The sequence below is a fragment of the Pseudochaenichthys georgianus genome, chromosome 4 (genome assembly GCF_902827115.2).
Source record: "Pseudochaenichthys georgianus chromosome 4, fPseGeo1.2, whole genome shotgun sequence".
Lineage (NCBI taxonomy): Eukaryota > Metazoa > Chordata > Actinopteri > Perciformes > Channichthyidae > Pseudochaenichthys > Pseudochaenichthys georgianus.
In genome coordinates, this window is record NC_047506.1 from 4,109,374 (window position 1) to 4,137,287 (window position 27,914).

Genomic DNA, 27,914 nt, shown 5'->3' on the forward strand with positions numbered 1-27,914 from the left:
AAAAATCTACTTTTGCTTTCGTCTGTAAACATATCTTCAATCAAAGAAGTCCTTTTTGATTCACATAAAAAGCCACTTTTTCAGGTGTAAAGGGAAAACATAGTTAGGGTGCAAAATACTTTGGGGACTATTGTTTCCTTTTCATCATACAACTCAAAAGTCGAAACACATTTATATAAAAAGACTTCCATATATGGAATCATTTTTGGTAGAACAAGGTATGACGAGCAAGCTTCTGGCTAGTTGACAAGCCCAATTAAGGAGTGGAGTTAGTCTTGTTATTTTTGCTCTTCAAGTTAGGCTGTCGAAACAGAACTGCGGCCATATTTGTAATATTCTGTTCCATAATTATTTTAAGATAATATATTGCTTCACTTAATTGAGCAAATTACTGGGACGAAATGTCACTTAAGAGCCCTGTTTTTACCACCCTCTTTCCTCTGGGTGAGGCACCTCCTGATGGGGTGAGAAATCACTCACCTTCTCCAAGGTGAGAGCAGCTGCCGCCTGCCTGCCTTTCTGAGAGCAGGTTATTTTTCTAATCCAATTGAGTGCCCTTATGCTGCTTGATTGGAGCATTAAGACCCGGCACACAGGATTAAATATGGGGTTTGGGAATTTAGGATGTCTCTTCCCTCGTTCTGCAGCTGCTTCAGCCTTAACCTGCTACAACAAGCCATTTCCACAAATACACCTGTGTGTCGACCCCCCCCACACCCTCTCCTCTGGCTTAAAACATAAATATACAGTACACACACGTCTTCTTCTTCAATCCTCTTCCTCCTCAGCTGCTCCTGTCACAGGGGCCTGAGGATGGGGAGCATATGTGACACTCATATAGATATGAGTGTCAAAGATAAGGAGCTGGAGGATGAGAGTAACAGCACTGTCTCATAATGACAGATGATGGATCTCTCAAAATGACTCGGTCAGCACCAAATATGCTTTCCTTCTCTTTTCCTTTGTTCTCTCTGCAGTACCATTAGCGTTAAAATTCAGTGTGATGTGAACAAAAGCGCTACATTCCCACCATGGAAGGCACAATCAAGGATCCTCTCGTGTGAGGATTTAAAGCAGAAGAGGATTTGGCAACGGTGGTGATGCGTGGTCACAACTGCATTACAATTATGTATAAGCTTTTCATGGGGGTTTTAGAGAAGCCGATAGAAGATGTTTGCCTTGCTTGGATACTCAAAGCTATTTTTTTTGTAAATTAAAGTGTAAGATAAAGAGCCTCATGCACGGCTTTTAGCTGATGCTTACTTAGAAACAAGAGAGATGTTCCTGTCTAAAGGCCCGGACACACCAAGCCGATTTTGGCCGTCGATGGGCGTCAGCCCGGCGATGAGCGTCGACACGCCCTACTCAGATTGGTGTGTCCGGGCCTTAAAGGTGACATGTCATGCTTTTCCGGTTATTACCCGTCCCCTTGTGTGTTATGAAGGTTTTTATGCATGTAAACGGTGTGCAGAGTCAAAACCCTCAAAGTACACCCTGTAGCGAGTAAAACTCTAACACAGAAAATACCTCCCCAAAACGCCTCGTTGGAGATACATCACTGTCCATTTGATTCTTCCGGGGACATCATGATGTCATGTCGTCCCCGGAACGAAATGGACCAATCCGTGGAGCCGTTACGTCCGCGGAGCTGTTACGTCCAAATTGACCAATCCACGGACTTCCTCACACTCGGTGCAGGCAGCTCAGCTGATATCTCCTCCCTGGCTGCAGGCTGATAACTGACAGTTGGGATCGCGGCGAAATTCTCTCTGCAGACCCATTCTCACAGCGTTTATCAACCTTTTTCTTACTCAATATCAAGCCACACTTATTGTTTTTACTTCGGCTGTGACTTTGTGTGTGCTCAGGGTGAGTTTGGCTGTGTTTCGCTGTGTATCGCTAAACAAGGAAATCACACCTCCACGGAGCTCAGCGCGATTCACAACGTCCCGACTGGTCCCGACCAATCAGAGCACACTGGGCTCACAGGGAGGGGGGGGGGAGCTGCAACGAGCCGTTTAGTGGAGAGAGTGAATACTGCTGAATACACATACTTTACAGAGATGCTGTATGCGAAACCAATGTGAGTTTGGAAAATTGCACAGTATAAATCTATTCTAGTAGACCTCAACAATGGAATTATGGTCAGTGGAAATGGCCATGACATGGGACCTTTAACACGCGGGTCATTCTTTCCCATTGGCTTTCTTTACAGATGCTCTTTACGGGTTAATCTCCGTCATCCACAGTTTGACATTTTGTTCTTTATTTGGGTAGATATTGTGTGCTCAGACGTTAGTTATTCCCTTTTTAATAGATTTGCGAGGATGTAGAAACATTGCATTGGTTTTGCTTATGTCAGATAGTTGTCCCTTTTAGACACAAAGTAGACCCAGGTTTAGGGAGGATTCATCTAGCTTTTAAAGTCAAAGACTGCATTTCTAATCCACTGTTCCGGGCACAGTGCATTGGTTTAATAGGAAAAAGCCTAATTTGATAGTGGCACAGCGCTTGACCCAGTTGATAGCATTTGCCATATTGTTTTGGGTGTTGATTAATCCTAATGCAGCTCCAACAAAGCTGGCTGTGGTGTGAAAGTGGAGCAACAGAAAGGCCCGTTGCCAAAGCCGGAGAGCAGCGAAGTAATATGGAGGCGAAATCTCTCTGCAGTCCCCCGAGCCCATGCTCCAGTGTAGAGATGGCCACAGGTTGTACGCACACACACGCACTGACACACTCCCTCCTCCTTCCCCTCCTCCTGCTTGTCTCCCTTTATCATGTGTTTCCTCCCAGATCTGATGTAGTGGTGGGAGGGTCAGGGGCAGAGGGGGCACAGGCATTATTAAGCCCACTTGAATTAACAGGACAGCCCCCAGCCTTTCCTCTAAAGCCTCCAGCTGGGGGGAGCTTAATCCCCATGGTCCCCTGTCTCGCCCATTAAACAAACTCCCCCCACCCCTTCTCCGTGTGTGTGTGTGTGTGTGTGTGTGTGTGTGTGTGTGTGTGTGTGTGTGTGTGTGTGTGTGTGTGTGTGTGTGTGTGTGTGTGTGTGTGTGTGTGTGTGTGTGTGTGTGTGTGTGTGTGTGTGTGTGTGTGTGTGTGTGTGTGTGTGTGTGTGTGTGTGTGTGTGTGTGTGTGTGTGTGTGTGTGTGTGTGTGTGTGTGTGTGTGTGTGTGTGTGTGTGTGTGTGTGTGTGTGTGTGTGTGTGTGTGTGTGTGTGTGTGTGTGTGTGTGTGTGTGTGTGTGTGTGTGTGTGTGTGTGTGTGTGTGAGAGAGACACTGAATTGTGCACACGCATACACACAGAATGTAGCATTGAACACACTTTAGCTCTCTTTTCTCTGCTGGCAATAATTGCTCTAGTACATGCATGAAAATAGAGGGATTTTTCTCTTCTACCCATCAACAGCAAGGACACACACACACACACACACACACACCGACATTCTTACCAGCCTCAAGGGTCTTATCTACTTTTTGTATCTGGGGAACAAATTGAATGTGGGGCTTGACACACGCAGACCAGCAGATGTCTGGGTCGTTAAGGTTAGGCCAGCTGATTAGCATGACAAACAGAGCCCCGCGGAGCCCCCCCGAACACCGCCCCCCCGCCCGAACCCTGCAGGAGGCCCTGCTTTAGAATGGCCGAGTGGAGGCCATGGGTCACAGGTGATGTTGATTTTTGTGAAGGGCCACAGTTGATGATTGTCAAAATGCTTTGGGGTAGGTTGAAAGGGAGGGGTGTGTATTGGTGCAGCCATTCTTTTCTTAAACACACACACACACTGATTTGGACTGAAGTAGTCAGAGAAGATACATTTGAATACACGTTCACTCTGACTTATACCCCCAGCCACTGATCAGTATCAGCTAAATGGTTAGATTTGTGGTTTTTATAAAAGCCGATCAGATGACTCATCAATTTTAATTTAAAAATGATTACTGATATTTATTGGCCTGCTTTAGACAGAAGGCCTGAGGGGAAAATCGCCTACATTCTAGCTTTCAATTAAAGGCTTTTTTATGCGCTACTACAATACTCAGCTTACTGTCAAAGTGTTGGATATAATCCAAAAAGGATGTAGGAAACTGTCAACCTTTCCCCTTCCAAATTGTAATAAATTGTTAACAAAGCAAGCACGAGGAAGTGATTGTGTTGGCCAGGGATGATTCCTGGATTTGGATCTGAGATGCCTTTTTTAACATTTTATATGAAAGCTTTTAGGATGTTTCCTCTTTGAAGAGCATTTTGTTATTGGTGCCGCATATGATGCAGCTTTATGTGTTCACATTAGGGGTCCACCGATAATCGGCCAGGCCGATATTCCGCATTTGACCGATTATCGGTATCGGCCTTTTTTTTATTATCAAATTGCCGATAAAACTTTGGCTCTGGTGCGGCCATTTCTCTGGCTGCAGTCACCACTCTGTGTACACGAGCAATGTCCCGCCCACAGCGCTATCTGATAGGCTATTACTGAAGATGTTCTGGGCTGCCAGCCAGAGAGGCGGGACCTTCTCAGATTACAGGCAGGTGCGAAAGAACGCAGACACAGACTGAAGCAAGCAGCAGCGCTGAGCGGCAGAGCCATACATGTGTTAAACCGAAGTTCAATAAACATCCATATCCCCTATGCTGAAGTTGCAAACACACCACGATCTTATGATCCAATTCTATCAGTTTCCCAGTTACACAGGGACGCGGGAAGTCAGTCAGAGTTGGGGGTGCGTGCAGCGTCTCACAGCGGAGTAACTGTGGTGCGGAGGGGGGGGCTGCGAGTGGAGCCTCGCAGTTTTTCAGGTTGATATGTGAAGCTCATTAGCTAGCCAATGTTTAGCAAAATATTAGAAGTGAGGCTACTAGACTAACGTTAGGTCTACTGTAATAGCCTCACATGCAAAACATTAGCTAGCACTAGTGTTTTGCAGTTGCCAGCAGCTTATTGGGATGTTATGCTAGATAGACGGGCATTGTTTTGATATAATAAATTAAGCATTATTGTTAGTTAAGCATGTCAGCCCCACTTCTTGTCTCTCTAACTCATTGCAGATGGCTGCACTAAAGAAAAGGGCACAGAGAGGAAACCAGTTGTAAGATGTTTAAAAGTTCATTAAACATAATATATGCTTAAATGCATTTCAAAGAAGTTGTGTTGGAGTTTGTCTTATTCCACCTTTTGACACCAAGATTTTCAGATTTTACTGCAATAATCGGTATCGGCCTTGAAAAAGCCATATCGGTCGATCCCTAGTTCACATTAGTACAAATACAGTTAAAGCAAAAACATTTTTTACATCTTTGGAGTTCACATCATACATGAAAAAACTGAATCAAGGTGATAGAAAACATGTCACCACTGAAGGAATTTACATAACTTTTAACTGTAAAATGAAGGTTAACATGTACGTAATTAGGAACTTCTCTCTAAAACTAGATTTGCAAGTTGTATCCGTGCTTCTTCTTCTTCCTGGGCCGATTTGACTTGCCTAAAGAATGGCTGAAAATTCACCAGAAAAGAACATGAATATAAATATTACCAGATGTCAACTGAGTCTTACCATGTTTTTTGGATTTCTCAAATCCGTTGGAGCTCCTAATGTGTGTGTGTGTGTGTGTGTGTGTGTGTGTGTGTGTGTGTGTGTGTGTGTGTGTGTGTGTGTGTGTGTGTGTGTGTGTGTGTGTGTGTGTGTGTGTGTGTGTGTGTGTGTGTGTGTGTGTGTGTGTGTGTGTGTCATTTATGAACGTGTGCACATGCAGTATCTGAGTGTGTTGAATTCTGAAAGACGCTTGAAGAAAAGAAAAAAATGTGTATGTGCACGTTCTTACACGCAGTTGAGAGCTCATCAGTTGGTTTGTGTGGGAGTGAAGAAGGGGGGGTGTGTGGAGTGGATGCATCAGTATTCAGCAGTGCCTCCCCACGAGGAGTGTGTGGGAGGTGGGAAGGAGGGAGGTGATGGTGGAGCGGGGCGGCCTTTCCTCAGAGCAGAACAGTGCAATGGGTTGGAACAAAGCGGCTCGACGGGGGGCCGCCGGATTGGCCCGCCCCGGCCAGGGCCCCTAGACCTGCCAAAACTCGAAGCACTGCACCAGTTCAGACAAGAGAATTAGCTGCTCTGTTTGTGTGCCTGAGAGCAGGAATTTCCAGGCTGGAACAATATGGCACCTCATCGCCACCAAGACCTCATTCAGGCACCACAAGGACTCACAGCAAGGCAATGCAAAGCTCCCTCGTTCAGGAGGGGGGAATATGGTGAAGACAGACTTCCTGTATTAGACAGGACTGGTTTCTTTTGTGTTTAGAATTCATGTTGGCAGGTGTTTTCACCACCCTGCTGTGACGTCAGGGCCCCGCTAGTCCACCAGTCTGCCACCAGTCTCATGCCTAATATTAAATGCTTGTTATTGAGCCGCTGGTTAGCTCAATGGTCAGAGATCATGTTACCGGGCCGAGTCCCTTCTTCAGCCTTCGGTCCCCCTGCGAGTCATTTTTATCTATCTTACACTTTCATTCACCAATAGACGCTCACCTGGCCCAAATAAATCCGTTATAATGATATTAATTATTGTTTAGTTTCAAGGATTATCAAACAATAAAACGCTACAAAGCGATGTGTGTGTGCACGTTACTAAATATTCTACCACAAATGTGTACCTGCATTTATTTAGCCAATGCACTAGGGTGTTGTCAGATGTCAAGGCATTGGGCTTTTCCAAAACATTTTCTTTATAGTAGTTACAAAGGGCAACACTTGTAGGAGGGGGTAAAGACTGCTGTAATAGAAAAGGGTTGATGTGATTAATAAATCAAATATGTGAATAACCGCACTCACTTTGGAGCTTTCTTATTTGTGAAGGCATTGGTATTCGTTCGTTGTTTTTACAAAGAAAAAGTGACGAAAGAAGTTGTGTAAAGAAAACTTTAAATCCGTACTTTCGGACCCCTGCACTGCTAGCCAATTGCTGAGTGAATTGGACACACTTGTTGGATTGATGTTTTATACAAAGTTATGCAAAGTGTAAAGCACATTTGCTCAGCTGAAAACATAGAAAATATGTCGGAGTCTACAGATGCTGTTTGACCATTTGAAAGAATGTAATTGGTAGGGATGTCCCGATCACCTTTTTTTGCTTCCGATCATTTGATTTTGACAATCTGCCGATACCGATTTTTCCAGATCTTTATGCAATGCATTAAGAGAAAAAAAAGGTAACAGATAACGGCTGGTCATCCAACGCGATGAATTCAGCTATTTTGGCTGTTATTTTTTTGGCCTTTTCACTGTTCTGGGGTAGTTTCTCTTTCCTTTTGAAAGTCTCTGAAAGTGTCGGTTGTTTCAGTGCCGTTACCGGAGTGGCCGCTGTGTACTCGTCGTGTTGTTGTTGGTGTTTGTTTCTCAGGTCGCGTATTAGATTGGTCGTGTTGAACGTAGCTCTGTTCTTTCCACCACGCGGAACCTCCGCCTTGCAAACATTGCATCTGGTTGTTACACTGCCTTCGCTTTCAATTTTATAATACTTCCAAACTCCTGACATTTTCTCTGTCCCGACTCCCGAGTCACCAGCTGAACGTAGCCTCTCGTTAGCTTACTGCTACCATTAGACACTGCGCCCACTCTGTTGCCAGATTTCAGAGAAATAAGCAACCAGGTCTGAAAACAAGCCCAAAAGAAGCAACACATACATGATGTTGTGTAATTTTAAACCAAAACTAAGGCCTCAGGATGACTTTAAGACGTGAACATGGTCATTTTTGTTTTGTAACATTAAATAAAATAATACAAATATTTTATATATAAAAAAATCCCGATCCCCGATTTTTTTCCTTCCGATCTTTTGAAAATCACGTGATCGGCTCCGATCCCCGATCACGTGATCGGATCGGGACATCTCTAGTAATTGGACATACACTACTAAAGCCTTAACACACTTAACACAGCGCGATTAAAATGAATGAGTGTTTTATTCTCACTGTACTGCTGCCTGAACGTGCGGCTAAACGTGCCGACATTATACTATAATAAAGCATAATGTCAAGATTAGACTCAAGGAATGGAATTGCTCTACCTTTTCTAAAACTTTTAAAATTAACAGAGACTAGAACTGTAGTGCACCTCAGATGAAACTGAGGTTTCCCTTGTGTCAGCCACATGTTGGCACTCCTGCTTTCATTGTCCACTTATTTGTTGCAAACTTTGGGACTAATCTTCCTTCCCTCCACGTCTTCCCTGTTTCGCAGGCTGTTGTTAGTAATAACCTTGGTTTTTACAAGCAGGCATCAATCATCTCCACAAACGTACTGGGTGTAATCTTAGAGCCCCCCCTTCTGCGAGGCTGGCTTTAATCTCAGCCATGGTCTCCAAACCCACAGCCCTGTCGGCCTCACCACTTTCCCCACTCTTGACAAATTGCCCATTTCCCTTGGCTTTGCAATCTCTGCACAATTTTCCTTTGTGTGTGTGTGCGCCCCTACCCCCACCTTGTTTCTGCTATGTTTGTGTACATACATACATGTGTGTGTTTGTGGGTAAAGTTCACTACATTTTTGTGCGAGCAGGGCATGTGCCTTAAGTGTCATGTTTGTGTGTGTTTCTACTGCGCGCTTGAACGGCCTGCGGCCTTACACAGCGGGTCGAGACAGTTCTGCAGAGTGGGCAGGGAGGCCGAGCCATGCCAAGCCTATGTTTGCAAGGGCACTTCACTCGAAGTGATAAAAGTAGAATAATCCCCTTTAAAGCGTCTTAACGAGGTCAAATCTGTTGGGCTGCAAGGGGGAGATGTGTGTGTTGTGGGGATAGTGCTGTAGAAATGGGTGTAAGCCATGGCTTGGTTTGTGAGAGATAATAATCAAAATCAAATTCCTGGCCCAAACAGGATTAGACTCTCCCCGCGCTCTAAAGCCTCGGCTGAAGACACAATCCTATTCCTCAGCCTCCACACACACACACACACACACACACACACACACACACACACACACACACACACACACACACACACACACACACACACACACACACACACACACAGTGAGCAGCTAACATAGCAAGGCGCACTTGGCCCAGACAGAGTTGGCTTGGATGGGGGCCAGTTAGCCCTGTCCCTCTCTCAGATCACTGCGCACATACGCTTTATTCCAAACACTAATCTGGATATTTAGGTGGAATTGTTTGGTCAGAGCTATTCTTAGATGGAGATGTGATCTTGTTTGCTGCTGGTGTATTAGCAAAAGGCTTAACGTCTGGCTCAGTGAATCATGTCATGATGGATTTTTGCTGAGAGCTTTGCCTACATGTTAAACACATACCCCACATGTTGTCTTCACCATATACACAGAGCCAGGCATAATTAGGCCCTCCGGTAGGGTGAACGCTTCATGTTGTTACTTATTTTAAAGGAAATAGGCTCGGAAAATGCAGAGTTGTATAGAATTACTCCAAATATTTTTGCAATAGTGCATCTAAACACCACCTTCTGTACCCGCTCTCGGCAAAAAGAGAGCAGCAATCTTTCTAAACGACACACGTACTGCGCTCACATCAAGGCTCTAATTTACTCCCATAATTTCAACTCAAAAAGCCTCATGATTATTTTGCTTTCCACACAAATGCGTTCCACTCTTCTCAGTCATAGTGTGATCTCTTGAATAACAATAATGTGTCTGAGATGGACATGGTGGCTCAAATGGCATCATGGCACTGTTGCTATGGAGCAAACAGTCAGCCTGGCGTGGAGAAATAGGGCAACTGCTCGTCAGCGTAGATCTTCTGCATTCATTTAAAAGTGGGAGTGAGATAACATCCAGTCATTAGTGAGTGATTACAATGCCAAGGCCCCATCCCTGCCCCCAACACACACACACACACGCAAGCAAACACACTCCAACTGAGATGTAAACAGTCAGGCAGTGCTCCAGGAAATACAATCCCCACACTGCTGCTACCCTCAGGCAGGATTTATAAGGAGGAGGATGTTTTCCTGTGTGTGTGTGTGTGTGTGTGTGTGTGTGTGTGTGTGTGTGTGTGTGTGTGTGTGTGTGTGTGTGTGTGTGTGTGTGTGTGTGTGTGTGTGTGTGTGTGTGTGTGTGTGTGTGTGTGTGTGTGTGTGTGTGTGTGTGTGTGTGTGTGTGTGTGTGTGTGTGTGTGTGTGTGTGTGTGTGTGTGTGTGTGTGTGTGTGTGTGTGTGTGTACTATACTGGATATATGTACTATATTCATGAATGTTGGTGTATCTAATCACTGTTGTGTGTAAATCCAAGCCCCCCCCCCCCCCCTTAATCTCTTACCCTTCCCATCGCCTTTGTCGACTGATCTATGGAGCAGAAAAAGCCTTAGCTTGATTCTTATTTAAAATAGACATTATGTTTCACAGTAGATTTCACATGGATTGGACCAGATGATGAGGCCAGGAGGGGTAGGCGGGGGGGGGGGATGGGTGATGATGAGGGGGCTTTGGGTGGGGGATAGGGGGTGGGGCAGCAATTTCCTGAAACGATGAATCCCATTTATTCGCTGAAGACTGTCTCAATTGCCTCACCAGCGCACAAAGCTTTTTAATGCTTTAATTACGTCTCAAAGGAGCAGGGTAGAATCAAATTAGAGATTGTCCTACATTTAGGGTGTGTGTGTGTATGCGTGCTATGCAAAGTGTGTGTGTGTGTGTGTGTGTGTGTGTGTGTGTGTGTGTGTGTGTGTGTGTGTGTGTGTGTGTGTGTGTGTGTGTGTGTGTGTGTGTGTGTGTGTGTGTGTGTGTGTGGGCTGTTGTATCCTTGTGTATGATTCATAGCAGTGAATATTTGTTCCTCTGGCAGCCAAGCATCATACAGAGGCTTATCACACCCCACACAGTTGCGTGCACACACACACACAACGCACACACACACACACCTATTCTACGCTAAGGCTCTCTGTTTTGCTCTACCACACATATCCTTCTCCGCCATATTCACATTGTTTAGGCTACTCTGCTGTAACAAACAAAAGTACACACACACACACACACACACACACACACACACACACACACACACACACATATTAGCCTCTCTTTTGCACAAACACATTTTCACACACAGCATGTAGGCACCTTTTTTGTCACAGCAGATGGCATGTGTCACAACATTACAGCAGTATTTCATTAACATTATGGGCATCCATCTGTTGTGGGCTCTCAAGCCCCCATAGAGCACCTTGTTTTGGTCACTGACGGAGAGAGGGATAATAAACATTGTTAGCTGTGTATATTGCACAAAGCCAGGAGAGCTTACATAGTGCGGTTGTGTAGTGGAGAGGTTTCTGGTTAGCACTGTGAGAAACGTCCTTCAAAACCCTGCTGGACGTTTGAGCCAGGATTTAGGCTGCTTTGTGATAACCTTGATGGAGAATGTTATACTGTACTTAGATTACATCATTAGCAAAACAAGTTAATTAGACTGTTGTTACTTAGCACTTTAGGCGGCCTGGGACTTAAGATTTATTTTTCCAACAACTACGCTCCAACTGTTGAGCTCATGACAATAAAGGCAACACATCTTTGAATCTTGAATATACTTTTGTTGGCAGTTCTTTGAGCTACCAATGGCAGCGCATTACTCGCAATCTATCGAAATTCGCTACATGGACTTTATATTAAATATAAAAAAATTGCAGTAAGCAAAATATTCGTTAAAGGCTAAAATATGTTATGAATACAATTTTAAATTATTGAATCGTGAGCTAACCCGGCCTATTCATATATCTTACAGACTTAGCTAAACGCATTTGTTCGGTACAGATCCTCAATGACACTGAGATTTATGATGCAAACATGATCGAACCCTCCAATGTCATTAATTACATGTGAACTTGGTGCAAGCGTTCTGTTCTGGTTTTCTTTTTATAAACGATTCCTTTAAATTGTCTAGCTTCATTTCCTGTTAGCAGGGTTGTGAGCTAGCGTGTGCACCAAAATCACCTCCAGCCATCTTTTTTAAATGATTGCCAGCCTTTAGCCAAATATAGGGTTATCAAAAACATCCTTTCGCTGTAGACTTCTGATCTATGTTGGAAATCTGTGAAACATTTCCAGTAGAAGGTGAAGTGTGACGGTTATCTTGTTCCCCCAGGCACCCAGATGCAGACCACTGCAAAAATATTTCTGTCTGGTTGCAACCATTACACCAACATTAAAACATGTCCTGAAGCCATTTCATTATATAATGAAATGTTTGACATACACAGGTCTGCCATATCTCCAACGTTATAACCACTCTCTCCTCGCTTACATAAACAAAAGGGGATGGCCTGGTTGTAAAACGTATTCTGGGATAATGTTTAATGTTGTGGTTTATAGAACTCCTCTCCCCAATAGAAAAGCCTGCTACCAACTATATTATGCCTATAAAAGATAACGAACGATAACGGAGAGATGTTGTTCCGGAGTTCACACAGTCCTGATATTGGTGATAAACAAAACCTTCACCTCAATATGTTTAATCATTCTTCTCACTGATATTTGATCCGAAAAAGAACTATGTTGATGGCAATACTTGTAGGTTAACTACTTTTGTCTACACATCTTCTGTTCCTTTATCCTCTTCTTCTTTGTCTTTGTCTTCTTTTTCGTCTGTCTCTGTTTTCCCCGGGGGGTGCAATCCTCTACCCCGGGATATTGACTGACAAACTTGGTATTTTAAACGTTTGCATACAGCACTACACATGGAGGAAATTAGATCTAGGGCAACAATGCTACCCTCAGGCACCGGGGCAACCTGTACACACACACACACACACACACACACACACACACACACACACACACACACACACACTAGGACAGTGGTCACCAACATTTTTAAGCCCAAGATCACCGACCTCGGCCTAGGTGAAAGGCGAGATCTACCTATTGCAGAATTGAGTGAAAAAGACGGCCCAGACAGTGCTTCCAATTTGAGGCCTTTTTATAGGCTAATTGCATCTGAATTACTGTTACAATGAAGGCTCCATAATCAGCTCACGGCATATAGGCAGGGGTAAAGTGCTATTTTTTACGAGTGGGGGGCGGACCTCACCTCCTCTAGGGGGTCCGGGGAAATGCTCCCCTGGGAAGATTTTTTTTTTTAAATATTGAAGTTGAAAGCATCAATCTGGTGCACTTTGAGAGCAACATGAAGAGATCTATGGATACCTCTCTCAGCACCCATTTGAAACACAACTGTAAACAGATTTACTTTTTCTTTATGGATATTTTACAAATCACTCTCCTTTCAAACTGTATTCTTGTTTTACTGCCATATAGTATTTCATACCTGTTTCTGTATTCTCTTATTGTTTGTATAACTATAATGATCATATGAAGGTGTGCCGCGGAAATAATCTTTTGAATAATTTGTGACAAACCCGTTCTAAACACTCAGTCCTTTAGCTCAGCTGAGCCCCTCAGTCTGACAGGGGAGGACTCTCCTCCAGCTTGTTGTGGAAACAGCTACTTATGTCCGTTAGTGCAGCTAGCTACCCAGATGCTAACATCACGGTCCCCGCTAGCACCAGTCCCTCTCTCTCCCTCTCCCTCTCCCTACCTCTCTCTATCACACTAAATGCGCTATTGCCACACACACACAGAGCCGAGCTTGAATGACACAAGCACAAGTGTATTTCCATGCAACTCTCTGATTGGTCTGGTGACTTGCCTCTGTTGCATTCACTGAACACGGGAAATTGCAGTCCTGCCGTCCTCTCTTGTGTCATGATGAGGTTCACATAAAGCACGGTTAATGTATTATATTATTGAGGTGTCTCAAATATATGTCAATCAAGTGGCACCTGCTAGCGGGGTGGTGGATGATAGGTTTACGTCTAAAAACGTATTTTTCAAACATTATTATTTTATTTTTATTTATTTCGGTTTTTTTAACGGTCCGCGATCTACCCGCACCACACTGGTTGTCGACCACTGCACTAGGATATCACGATTATTAAAAACGATTATCCATTTACTTTGAAAACATCAATCGTTTTATTTCGATTATGTTGTTTTCATAATCGTTGCAAGCCAAAATCGTAATTGCGATTAAAATACGATTAATTGAGCAACACACACACACACACACACACACACACTGTTCAGGATCCATACCAGTGCAGGGAACCATTATTGCAGTGTGAGTTTCATGGCTGCCTGTAGCTAAGTGCTTTGTGTTGACACAGGCTCAGTGTGGCATAGACCCAAGCTGTTATTTGCTGCTCATACCGGCCAGAAAGCTAATAAAAAAAAAAAAAGGTTATTCTGCTTTACAGTCGGAGCCTCTGTCTCCAAGCAGCGGATGGCTTGTGTGATTTGGGGTTCTTTTTTATGTGTGTGGGGGCAGAAATATAATGTCAGCCCCTATCATGACATTTGACAGTGTGTGTAATGGCTGAGGTCACATTCCCCGTTTGGCAGGACTGGAATTTAGTTTTTTTTTGTAGCCAATAAAATAACATGAGAATGTATGTTTACCCTGGGAGGCTTTAATAAGAATTCACCCCCCAACCCTTAACCATATTAGAGCCAGTCGCTGCCTGCTGAGCCACAAAGCAAAAACATATTCAGGCTTTGAAGTTCAGCACAACCTGAAGCAATCCTGTTGCTTAGCATATTCTCTGGCCATGGTTCTGTGAATGTGAAGCAGCCTATTTGTAGTTAAAAATGAAGCTGAGCGGCATGCTGTGGGGAGCAGGGTACAAAGCGATGGGTCACTCCTAACAGCGGCGGGCTAGCTTCCTGTAAGTGCGGCAATCAGATTTCTGTTGTTTTTTTTTCTGATGCCTGCTCAATCGTAGTGGGGAAATGTCGATTCTTTTTTTTCTTTTTTTTCTTTCCCCACCTGACCCATTATGCAGCCTGCTGAGAAATAATGAGATTTTGTCCCTATTTGGGTTTGATGCTTTCTGTGCTCTCACACACAGCCAGGCCATCACTGCTGCCTGGGGAATGTAGTGTGGACAGAATTACAATAAGGGCTAATGGCAACATCCCGGCTATGTGAAAGAGCGCTGATGTAGCTTGCTGTGTGAGGCCCAAACAAAGTCTTCCACGTGACATACGGCGATTTGGTGCACAGTTTTGCCTTTTTGGTGAACATAAGGCTTGCCAAATGATATGAACGTGTAACCCTTACCAGACTTGTGCTAGGTTACACAGGAAAACATTGGACACCATGGCAATCATTACCAATTATTTTCAATTAGTTAATGTCCAAACTGTTTTCTTTATTAAATACAAAAGTGGATAAGCAAGCAGGTTTATACACTGTCCCCATTTGTTGGAGTACCATCAAGGAATTTTGAAATAATATTAGACATTGGATAATAACTTTGACTCGCTCATGGGTCACAACATATGCTTTTGTTCATAATGGCCGGGGGTAGTAACTCTTACGGTTTTTTTCACTGTACAGCCGGAGCCAGACCAAGGACAGAAAGAGTCTGGGTTATGTCTTTAGAAAGTTAAATAGGGGGAGTGTCAACATCCATTTATGGCTAATTTTGGTGTGTGTGTGTGTGTGTGTGGTGTGTGTGTGTGTGTGGTGTGTGTGTGTGTGTGTGTGTGTGTGTGTGTGGTGTGTGTGTGTGTGTGTGTGTGTTGTGTGTGGTGTGTGTGTGTGTGTGTGTGTGTGTGTGTGTGTGTGTGTGGGTGTGTGTGTGTGTGTGTGTGTGTGTGGTGTGTGTGTGTGTGGTGTGTGTGTGGTGTGTGTGTGTGTGTGTGTGTGTGGTGTGTGTGTGTGTGTGTGTGTGTGTGTGTGTGTGTGTGTGTGTGTGTGTGTGTGTGGTGTGTGTGTGTGTGTGTGTGTGTACAGTGATGGAGATATAGAACAGTGCATGCATGGGGTTAAAAAAAAGATGTCGGAAACAATAGGAATGCGTGTTTCTGCTTTTTCTACGCTCAGTTTTGTTCTCGAGTTGACGAGGTTTGATGCATTTGGCCACTTATGTGTGGAAACATATTTGGCAACCAATTTCTTATTAACGCTGTACCCATTGGACTGCATCAAATTGAAAACTGCTTGATTTAATGTGCATGTTTTTAATTATTTCTCTCACTCTGCTCTCATCTTTCTTAGTCTTTTTTAATTTCACTAAATGTTTGTGTTTTTCTCTTTGGCAGGCTTCATCGCAGCAGCTGAAATTCACAACCTCCGACTCCTGTGACAGGATCAAGGATGAGTTCCAGTTCCTCCAAGCACAATACCACAGGTGCGGTCAAACACTTCCCTGCACACAGACATGCAAACACACACAAATACAAAGAGGAAGCGGTTACATACCACAACCTGACTTCAGCTCATTGTAATAAGGAGTCTTTCTGCAGGCAACACATGTATCACTGTGTGTTAGGGGTGGTATACACGTTCTCAATTTCATACCGAATATTTTCGGTACGAAATTGAGTACGTGAACAACTTTTTGGAAGTAATCTCAGGTGCTGCGTCGCATCATTCAGTATACTTTGCTCACATTGGGTTCAACGCGTCATAGAGCGAGCAAGTCATTTCATTGGACGAGAGGCATACTATGAGAGCTGGTCACAGGGATGCGTTCAAATTTAGTCAGTAATTTGAAGAACTGTCGAAATGGCGAACGCAGATAAAGTTGAGCTCGAAAATCCTCCAGCATCATTGAAGTCTCCGGTTTGGGAACATTTTGGTTTCGCAGTTACGTACAAGGATGACGGACAAAGACAGGTGGACCGAACCAAAGCTGTTTGTCGGCATTGTTCAACTAAAATTGGTTACGCGGCTGGCAATACATCAAGCTTGCACACTCATTTGAAAAGGCATCACCTGAACGTGAATATCACCGGTACCAAAAGACTGAAGTGCAAACCCAACTCCCACTAGCATTTAAGCCTCCACCACTCGCAGAAACTTCAGACCGAGCCAAAGCTATTACAAACGGCAAATATCCTTATGTTGCCATGTTAGCAAAGCGCTACCTGGCTGTATCTGCTACCTCTGTCCCTAGCGAGAGGGTGTTCTCCACAGCAGGAGACATTGCTAGTGCCAGCAGATCTGCCCTTTCGACAAGCAATGTGGACAAGTTCATCTTTCTTTAAACAACATGAAAATACAATGACAAGCAAGTCCTAATGTCAAACTGGCTGCTTAGGTGCTAGTACAGTACAGTTCAAATACAGATTATTTCAGTTCATCGAAATGCTGCACCTTAATGTTTATTTTATTATATTTAGTATTTATTTGAGTGAATACATTATTCACAGTTTAATAATAATTAAAAATATATATATATTTTATGTTTTGTGATCATTTTTTCTGCTGTACCGAAAACGTGACCTAAAAACTGAGGTACGTACCGAACCGAAATGTTTGTGAACCGTTACACCCCTACTGTGTGTGCCTTTTTCTAACGCAGTTTTGTAATGGGAGCAAATGTGAAAGTGCAGAATCAAGCTGCAAAATGGCCTGCCTTAAATGGGTTTTAATATGAACGTATGGCCTTTTTCAACTCTTAATTTCACACAATGTTACAGGTCTTTCCAAAGAAGTTCCCTGGAATGAAATGTAGAATTTGAAACTAATTATAGGTGCCATAAAGACAGTGTTCAGTTGGTACTCTTCCAGTTAATACATTCCTTTTGAATGCTTAGCTACTGTTGCCGTTGGTCACTATACAGTAGATCAGATGTGCATTTTGTCCACAAGCAGCGACTCAATTTGTAATGAATGACAAAATAATGAATATTTACTATATTATTTAGCAGTTCCCATTTTCCCCCTTACATGTCTGATCCTGACTTTTATCTGTGCAGTTCAAAAGAACGTTTTCTTTTCACAATCCTCTGCTTCATGACAGAGGGCTAGCTAAGCATCCATGCTAGTCACCAATGTAATCTCTGCTTTAAGCTCTTTTTAAATTACATTTGACTAAAAGTAATGGAAATCCCAGATATAAATCAAGCAGAATAATTGTTTCAATGCTTGAAGAATTAAAACTGTTTTTGAAATTATTTGGATATAACTCTTTAAATAAATCATTGCAGAAAAGCGTAGCATAGGCTTTAGAGACGCACTTGTCAACTGTGATAAAAATGAAGTCTGCCTTTGTTCCTCTTTTCCTCAACTCTACCACCACACTGCTCACTGATGCAACTTCCTTTATTGATTCATGCCTAAATCAATCTCGTTTACCCTCGGCCATTGATCTGCCTAAATACCGCTGCAGTACCAGAAGTCTGAGGCACTTCCAAAAGTGCCAGGGCCGACCTCAATTGATCTGTTTGATAGCAGCTATAAAGAGGAGGGCCGCCACGGGGTCTGTATCTCTCAGAGAGATCCTCTCTTTGTGAGAGCGGAGTCTTTGAAGCCCGTCTTCCTTCCTGAGGAGGTTGGTTTGTTCCTCTGTACCTGTTCTCCCAGAACCGTACAGAGGCTTTCCTCCGCCGCTTACAGACACAGACGAAGGCAGATGAAAGCCTGGCAAATTGTGAGCAAAATCCCCGCTCTGGTCTGTTCGCTGTTGTTTGCGGAGGATTCTGAAGCGGCAATAACACCCGGCGCGTCTTGTCCCTCGCCTTTGGTTTCTGTAATTCCCATAACGGTGAGCAGCACCGTTTAACCCTCTTCAGAGAGCCAGGGCGCAGTTGAAAGAAAACCTTTTTTGTCTGAGCATACAGAACATGCATACAGTGTCTATTGACTCAGTCGGGGGGCTGAGATGAGGCGGGGGGGCTCGGGAGCCACAGACAAGGCTTTGTAGCACTTTGCTGCTGCGCCGCGCTTGTCTGTTGCCGAAGCCTTTAAACAGCAAATGTACCGCAGGCGTTCCCCCGGGGATAGTAGCGAGCATTGTAGCTGTCGCTGTCTTCCTCTTCCCACCCCTCCAACCCCGCCTCCTCTCCCACCCCTATCCCTTCCCCTCTTTCACATGCATAAATAGATCAGGGAATACATAAATCAAAATAAAGATGACAGCAGGAGCGATTTAGAGATGGAAGAATCTGCAATAAAACTCCATCAAAGTGTCGTTTGAGAGCAGCGGTGCAGGCCCGGGGGCTGCTGAGCACCAATCAGAGGAGGCACAGAGCCAATCCCAGGTAGGCTGGCAGCGGGGAGGCCAGTCGTCATGACAACCCACCACACAGCCTACGCATGTACACAGGGAAAGCAGGAAGGGTTTTATGTAGGAGGGAAGGGGAGCGTTTTGGATAAGTGGAGGCTGCTCACACACACACGAAAGAATAGGTGGTAGAATAAAGCTCGAAGCACCGCCCACCCCCTCAACGCATGACTGTTGCTCAGGTTGGATATCTGTTGCGTGCCATGGCATAAGCCACAGATATCTTGTGAAGTGTCTGACTGTGTTCACATACAACAAAACACATCCTCACTTTAAATATGTGTTGGGCCTTCATGCGCCTCTCACCTGCATGTCTTCTTTGGATTATATCTGGCTGCATCTGCTCTCCATTGTTTACTATCATCATTAAAGGTCTCCGATATATATATACACAAAACATGTCTCTGAAGTGTTTGGCTCAAAACAGATTGCAGCATTACCCATAATCCCCTCTGTTTCAGCCCTGTTTCCAAAGTGCTGATTCTCTGTCTGTTACTTTAGATGGAAATAAGGAGCCCCTCCCCATGTCCCTCTGAGAGATATCTGGTTAAAAAGAACTAGGGCCGGTACTTTAACGAGTTAAATAAGATTAATTAATTACACAAAAATTAACGCGTTAAAAAAATTAACGCATTTTAATCGCACTTTAATCGCACTTATTTTTGCACAGCGGAACGTTTCTCACTGGATGAGTTTCAGGCGTACCGATTATACTGGAGCACCAACTAACGTTCATGACTTTAGCATGGGACTTCAAACAACAACAAACCACGGTGAACAATAGTCAAACATGAACGAACAAGCTGATGAGACCGCTTTGGTCTGGGAAATTTTGTTTTGAAAAACGGACGGATGGAAGCGTCGATAAGAGCACGGTTGTGTGCAAATTATGCAAAAAAGAATTTGCATATCACCGCAGCACATCAAGCCTAAAGTACCACCTAAATGCAAAGCATGTAGCAGCTAGCGTGGACGTTAGCCCGACTCCGAGTGCAAGGAACCACACCCTGACCCAACCCACACTCAACCAGATGACTGGTTTCAGGGCCAGGATAAGTAAGTCCACGTCTGAGAGAATAACCAACTCCCTGGATTGCACTCGACATTAAGGACTGCCCGATGGCCCGGGGCCATCTAGTATTTAGCTCGGGCAATGAAGCCTCACCTGCTGGTTGCCCGATCGGGCAATCTATTATGCCAGTATCATGCAGCTCGCGGATCCAGTAATGAGTGACCCGACAGTAAAACTAAACGTATCTATAACTAGTTTATGTAGTTTGAGAGGTAATTAAAATAGCTACGTGTGATATTCTAACCTGAAGTGTGTGTTTTGTTCCGCTCACCGCTGCATGTGGTTATGCAGAGCTGCGTGTCGAGTCTCGACTCGTCAGCAGCAGCTGATCTCTCTCTCCCGTCAGATTAGACTTCACTCGCGTTTATGTCCATATCGATCAGATCCAGCTGGTTCTAGCTAATGATAGGACTACCTGCTTATTAAAAGACAACTACACAATAAGTGTCGCTATGCAACTGGATGAGGCCACAAAGTATAGCACAGCATTATGCATTTGTTTACATGCCCACCGGAACCCCGAGGCATTACCAACAGATCAACGCACAATCAACCCATACAGGACATCTCTTTCTCCACATTACGTGTTAGACATTAGAGTTGACTATTCTTGTCTGTCACATACTCTTCTTGTCTGTCACATAAGTGGCGCAACTGAAGCGGTATTGCTCTAAAGGGAAATTATTTTGACCGAAGATATTTAGATTTGCCGGCTAACGGGAACTCTGACGTGTGCTTCGCGGATGCGCTCGGCTCCTCTCGACTGCTGCTCGGGTCTGCTCGGTCAGCTTCCGGATGAGGAGGCATTCGTTCGACCAACTTACAGTAGTTAACATTACAAACATTTTTAACAGGGGCCATAATAGTGTAAATAATGTTTGTTTTGGCAGTTATAACTGAATGTAATGTTTTCTACTTTTTTCCATCTGGGAAGGCATTTGCCTTCATCAGATGGAAAGTGTTTCGACCAACAACTTAAGTATTTCTTATAGCTATGCAGGGCATGCAAGCGAGTAAACACAAACAAGAACAAACAAACAAGTGAAATGAAGAATAAAATTGAAATTGTACAATATAATATTGTGGTGGTTAATCTTATAATTCAGTCTAGAGAATGCACCAGACAGCATCTAAGACCTGCAAAAATCAAAATGTTCTAGGGGGAAGGAGGCCCCCCAAACCCTTCGTGCCATTTCGTCCGCGTGCATTTTTCAGGGCAATCTCTATTGGGCTCAGGGCCATCTGTAAATTAGCTTAGATGGCCCACAGGGCCATCTCCCAAAATCCTTAATGTCATGCACTTGGACTGTAGACCACTTGGAGTAAAATCCATGTGAAAATTGCTTCTCACTGTTCTCAGGTCAAATATGTATATTTGATTAAAAATGCGATTAATTTCGATTAATTAATTACAAAGCCTCTAATTAATTAGATTAATTTTTTTAATCGAGTCCCGGCTCTAAAAAGAACACAAAGGTGCTCTAGGAGGAGATTCAGGTGATAAGGGGGGGGGGGGGGGTTACCTTGGTTGCTGATTGGCTAATGGTTACACAAGCCAACACATCGTTATGACATCATAAAGTGGCCAAAATCTGATCAGCTCATTTTCAGACAGGTTTTTATAGAAATGGATCAGGACAAAAAGTGATCGAATCTTTCAGAGTCTCTTTCCACAGAGGCGACACATGTTGATGTAGAAGAGACATGAACAAGTGGATTTTGCATAATAGGTGACTTTTCATTCATTTCATTTTCAGTCTTTATTTCAAACAGATTAACAAATAACAAATGTGAAAAACGGAATACCGTATTGTTATAATACAGTATTTATCCACATTCATGGTAATATTTGTATATTCAACAAAAAAACAAAATTAATAATAATCAATCAATCAATGTTTATTTATATAGCCCAATATCACAAATGTTACATTTGTCTCAGTGGTCTTCAGTGTGTACAGAATATCAGTATGACAATACGACACCCTCTGTCCTTAGACCCTCACATCGTACAAGGGAAAACTTCCGGAGAAAACCCACAGTTTAAAGGGAACATGGGAGAAACCTCAGGGAGAGCAACAGAGGAGGGATCCCTCTCCCAGGACGGACAGACGTGCAATAGATGCCGTGTGTAAATTGAAAAGATAATACATTTGCAACATAGGTAGTCCAAATGTTTGGAAATGCATGTGTGTATAATAGGAAGATGAATCCACGAGGATATCCATCCAGGACCTATGATCCAGGACCACAGCCACGACTCAAGATCCAGCGCTCGCGATCCAGGACACAGGACCGCAGGATCATCCATGACTCCGGATCCCAGCGTATATAGACACCAAAAAGAAAGACATTTGGGGAAGCTGGGTTCATCGGAACATGAGAGTACACGGGTATAGACAGAGAGAAGGAAGAAGTAAGATGTCCCCCGACAAACTAAGCCTATATCAGCAAAACTAGGGGCTGAATCTAATCAGCCCTAACTATAAGCTTTATCAAAAAGGAAGGTCTTAAGCGCACTCTTAAAAACGGATAGGGTGTCTGCCGCCCGAACACAAACTGGAAGCTGATTCCACAAATGTGGAGCTTGATAAGAAAAAATAATAAATCATGTGTCCGAAAGGGAGCAGGAGGAAGCAAATGCTTATTAATTCCCACCCCTTACTTGATCAATGATTGTCCTTTAAATCATTATGCAAGTTATTCCTACATACATTTACATGTATACATACATATACAATCATTTCTCATCTTCAATCACCTTTCTTCATTCTCATAGTTTTCTAAAAAAGTGTTTCTGTCCATCCTTTTAAACTGAATTATGCTTGTGCTTTGTTTTGACTCCTGCTCCAAACCATTCCATAACATCACCCCACAGATTGTTAAACTCATACTTCAAAAGCTGATCCATATCTGCATTTGAAACAAGTAGTTAGCCCTCAAACAATACCATCACCACTGTTAGGCTGAATAATTACTACTTAGTTTTAAATTGTTCAAAGCTTTTTTTACTTTTAATGCGCCGCCATTAAAGCTAATTTGAAATAATGATAAGGCCTTTGCTTGTCCTCATTCGACTCCAGAAGTAATAATACTTCTGAGACTTATGCGAAGGTAATTAATCACAGTGAATGAGCATCAGGATGCTGATATTATGCCTTTTTATATTTTGAAAGAGGTTCTGAGTATTGAGTGTACTGAATAGTGAGTTTTTCAGTAGCACAATAAGAGCGGAACGATTCTGGGTCATTACAAGATGTCTGTGCTCTTTTTTAGAATAAATATTTCACGCAATAGATTCTAAACTGGGTGGCCTTTTCAACATGCAGAAAGTAGGTCCTGAGTTTAAAATTAACTTCAGTCTTATCTGATTGGACTTCTAGGGATTTCTAGCTTCTGATTGTGTGCCATGAATGTGTGCGTGCCAACAACATGTCCCCAATACATGTTGAATAGACCCCAGTCCCTCAGTGGGGGTGGATAATAGATTATTAATTCAGCATGCACTGGAAAATGTAAAATAAATACTTGTGTATTTTTAAAGCATGAACTCTTTCAAATACTAAATCGGATAATCATATATTATCACTGTTATAATATGAATCAAGAAACAAGTGTGGTCCCTGCCGTTAACTCCAGCGAACACTGCAGCTGCTGTGATAATTATAGAAGCAGCACAATGCAGCGTGAGCCCACAGCCCTGTGGTACACTGCGTTCAGCCTGCCAGTTAAGACTAACAGCGATGAAGAATCAGCCAGCGCTCACTCTAATCGAGCTGTCATTCCTGCAGACAGCTGAGAAGAACATCCCAGCATAAATATACACACACCATCAAACAGGTTTCAGACTTATCCTAAATCTGAAGCTATCCACCGTGTGCCTGCGCATATCTTTATGTGATCGGAGTCTTATCCTGTCCTCACATCGCATGATGCCTTCTGAGACTGGCACGCTGTAACTGGCTGCTTCAGTCGAAAGCCAGCGAGAGGAATTTGTCTCCCCCTCTGTCTTTTTCATTTCACCATCAGGGTGACTTGTTGACGCGTCCTCCTTTGTCCTGTCGCCTCGCGTGACATCAGCGCTGACATGATTACAGCTAATGGCTGTCACTGGGACTGGGTCGCAAGAAATGCTCCCAACTCTATATTTAGACTCTTTTTTTACTTCAGTGCATCTTCTTTGATTTAGAAAGCAGACATTTTGGCTAGACACAATCTCTGGAGTTGGGTTTGACCTCCTCATGTCAAACGACACCCTGTCGAGCTTTGTGGAAACGCTGCCACTAGTGAAGGTGAGGATGTTGACGGCGGCGGTAGTGATGATGATGGAGGCTGTGAAGACAGCTGAGATGATGACAATGGGGGTGGTGCCGGTGATGAGGGTCGAAGAATTGATGATGAAAGGCATGACAGAGCTGCTGGTGATAATGATGAAGGGGGTAGAAGTCACCTGGCGTCAGCACTTTACAGTGAAAGACTGTCAAGCTGAATAACAAGGTCTGACTCTCCTCTTCCCCTCTCCGCAGTTTGAAGCTCGAGTGTGACAAGTTGGCCAGCGAGAAGTCAGAGATGCAGCGCCATTATATCATGGTGAGTGAAGCTCTGTGTGGGCGTGTGTACCAGACATGATGGTTTGTGTGTTGAGCAATGTGCGATTTGATTCTTACATGTTTGTGTTTATGTACAAAGAAAATCTTTACTTTACTTTTAGGTATCAATATACATGACCAAATACCATGATACAACATATTTTGCTGTCAGCTATTGGGGCGTTCACTAACTTTCATAATCATCAGTAACATGGATTAAAATGACTGAATAAAAATAAATTGGAATGATATCACTTTAATGTGTTGAAACCTTTCAAACCAGGAAAAGAGGACACTTGTGCAATGTTACGATATCCAACGTCTACTACAACATCTGGTATCATATCACAATATTGATATATTCCCCAGCCCTAGTTTCCCCTCTCTGTTAATTAATACTCTTCTCCCCCAAATCCACCACCTCTCTTTTCCTTTCTCAATATAAAATACCTCTGTATTAAATATAATCCTGGTGAATTCTAACTTGTTTCATGGCTTAGTTAAAGTTGCTGAGATCAGTCAAGTTCAATGATCATTAATGCTGTCAAAAAAACCAAGATTGATTAAATTAATACAAAAAAGGAACCGCTCTCACTTCAGTTCAGTGCGTGCCAAACCATTCACTGAATTGTGTTCTGGAGAAAAAGCTGAACTATCTGTCCTTGTCCCTTTATGACCGAACAGACGGAGAGAAAGAGAAAACTGTGGGAGAAAGACTTTAGCTCTTTTGTTTGAAACGGTTCATAATCATGAAGCGTGTGGAAGCATGTGACAGTCTTCTGCTTTTCTCTGAATGATGAAAATGAACTGTGGAATTTACTGAGAACCAATTCCCTTCCATAACAAGATGTGATCCATGCAAAGTTGTGTCGCTCAGGTCTCAATGGTTAGCTTGAAAAGAACCATTTTATTATAACCAATGAATTGTAATTGTATTTTATTATTCTCTCCCTTTGTTTCGGGACAACTGTATGTGTGCTTTCTCTCTCCAACTACCTTCATTTCCTCTCTTCACACTCACACACTGTCACACACAGACGTGTTTGCTCGCTGCTCTCTGCTCCACCTCAGGGCTAATCTCATTGTCGCTGGCCGTGGCTGTGTTGCCGTCTGATGTTTTGCCTCTAATTGATCCTCTGACTGGCTTTAATCTCATCTAATCTGTGCCGCCGCACTGCTCTCTCCACCATCAGCAGGCGCACACACTTGCATACACACTTCCTCTCTGAGTTGGAGGTAGGTGTGAGTGCTAAGAAAACTCACAAACACACTGCACTCAATGCCGGCCCGATAGCAGCAGCACAGACATGTCAGGAAACAGACAGGAGAACATGATAAAAAAAATCATGACACGTTTTTTAGTTTAGATATTTTACATTTAGTTTATTTTTATCGAGATTAAAGTGCTTGTTGAATGTAGCGTTTAGTTGGTTTGCAGAACCTTCCTCCAGTTGACATTATTTCTTTGATGGTAGCATTAATGTCCGGCAGGATGTGTGCTAGCCTGCAGGCTGATGCTATCGCTACGGAAAGGAAAATGAAGAGTTTCCATCATGGTTTGGTATTTGTAATGATCCGTTTGTAGTTCACTAAAGTGCAAGGCTTGCAGCTGGGGATATTTCTGTAGGCTTTCCATAGTGCATGTCTTCTTACTTTTAAAAACACTGCTTTGCTTCTATTTTACTCTTTGGCCTAATGGGTGCCAAATCAAAACACGAAGAGAAACCAGACACAGCAGTAAAAATACACGGTCATTGAAAGTGTTAAGGGGAAGTTCAGCTCTCTGTTGTTTCTGTTCCGTGTAGGATTGACCAACTCAGTATGGATCTGTTATAGGTCCTACCTTTTTCATCAAAGTTTAATATCCAATCTTTTATAATCTTATTCTCATTAATTGTGTTATATATCCCAGTCTAGCAGTCCATGCTGCACACTCCAGTAGTGCGCCTCGGTTCAATGCAGTGCATCTATTATCCACCTTAAAGGCCCTGACACACCAGGCCGAAATTGGCCGTTTTCGTTAGCCGGATGACGATGCGTGCCCTGTCGCCCAAACTCAATTTTGTGTGTCCCGCACCGTCAGCCGTGACACATCTTATTTGGCCTTTCATGGCCGACGCACGGCCGATTCAACATGTTGAATCGGCCGTGCGTCGGCCACAGGCAGTCGGACAAAGACATCACTCTGATTGGCTGTTCAGCTAGCGAATCAGTGCATGAGAAGCAAAACGGTTGCTTGAGAATGTCTTCCTCAAGCAACACTCCAATGGCTGATAGCTCCAGTACCGCACGAAACATGTTTTCGATGGACGAGAGTGAAAATGGAACGCACACGCTATTTGTTTGTTTAGATCACGCAGTCTGTTCTTCTTCTGTCTTCCGGTTGTTGCCTCTTTTGAATGATGAATACACACTACTGCCGCCTGCTGGTAAGGGGAGTTATTGCCGCTCACGCATGCGCAGTTCGTACGTGCTCGGCTGAAGTCTTTGCGGTGTGTTCCAGTGCGACACATGGCCAAGACGCAGGAGAACAAGGCGACGCAACAGTCGGCGTTGGCGAGTTCTCTGGTGACTGCTTGGTGTGTCAGGGCCTTTACAGAAAGAAGGGAAAAAAAGTCTGTTCTTAAGCTTAAAACTACGATTATTCGTTTAGCATAACACACTTTTGTCATCCGTCTTAAGTAAATGTGTAAAAGCATATAGGATTCAAAGCCACATCATTCTTAAAATAGAAGACAATTTTTGTCGCCTTCTTATAAACGCAACTGCCTGCAGCCATGGTTACCACAACCACAAATCTGATGTCACCCATTAGGTTGTCACCCAGTGAAAGAGTGGATGAAATGCAAACCAATGAAACACTTCTGCAACGTTTTGTACGATTCGGCGTTGTACCCCACGTTTGTTTTAAACTTGTTTGTTTTTGTTGTTCGTTCCTCGTTGGGAATTTGATACTTGTGTGAGGCGGCAGTATAAACCTGGCTTAACTCTAGTTGTAACCTTGTAACCTTGTAATTCATTTTGGGGAATCAATTATTTTCACAAAGCTTTATGTAACATCTTTATGTGAAATACAAAGGGATTTTCTTTAGTCTTCACATTCAGCTCAAAATGTTGCGATAAAATTGAGCTATGAACGCAATACAGCTCATCCCTCCTCCTCC

General features: G+C 43.4%; 1 protein-coding gene across 2 annotated transcripts in view; it reads left to right on the plus strand.

Moving 5' to 3' along the window:
* Window positions 1-27,914, plus strand: part of tle5 (TLE family member 5, transcriptional modulator) — a 50,965-nt gene that overhangs the window by 2,966 nt on the left and 20,085 nt on the right. For both annotated transcript variants that reach the window (XM_034080676.2, XM_034080677.2), the window contains exons 2-3: window positions 16,121-16,209; window positions 24,688-24,751. In XM_034080676.2, the coding sequence (XP_033936567.1) occupies window positions 16,121-16,209; window positions 24,688-24,751 (153 nt within the window). The remainder of the gene's footprint in view (window positions 1-16,120; window positions 16,210-24,687; window positions 24,752-27,914) is intronic.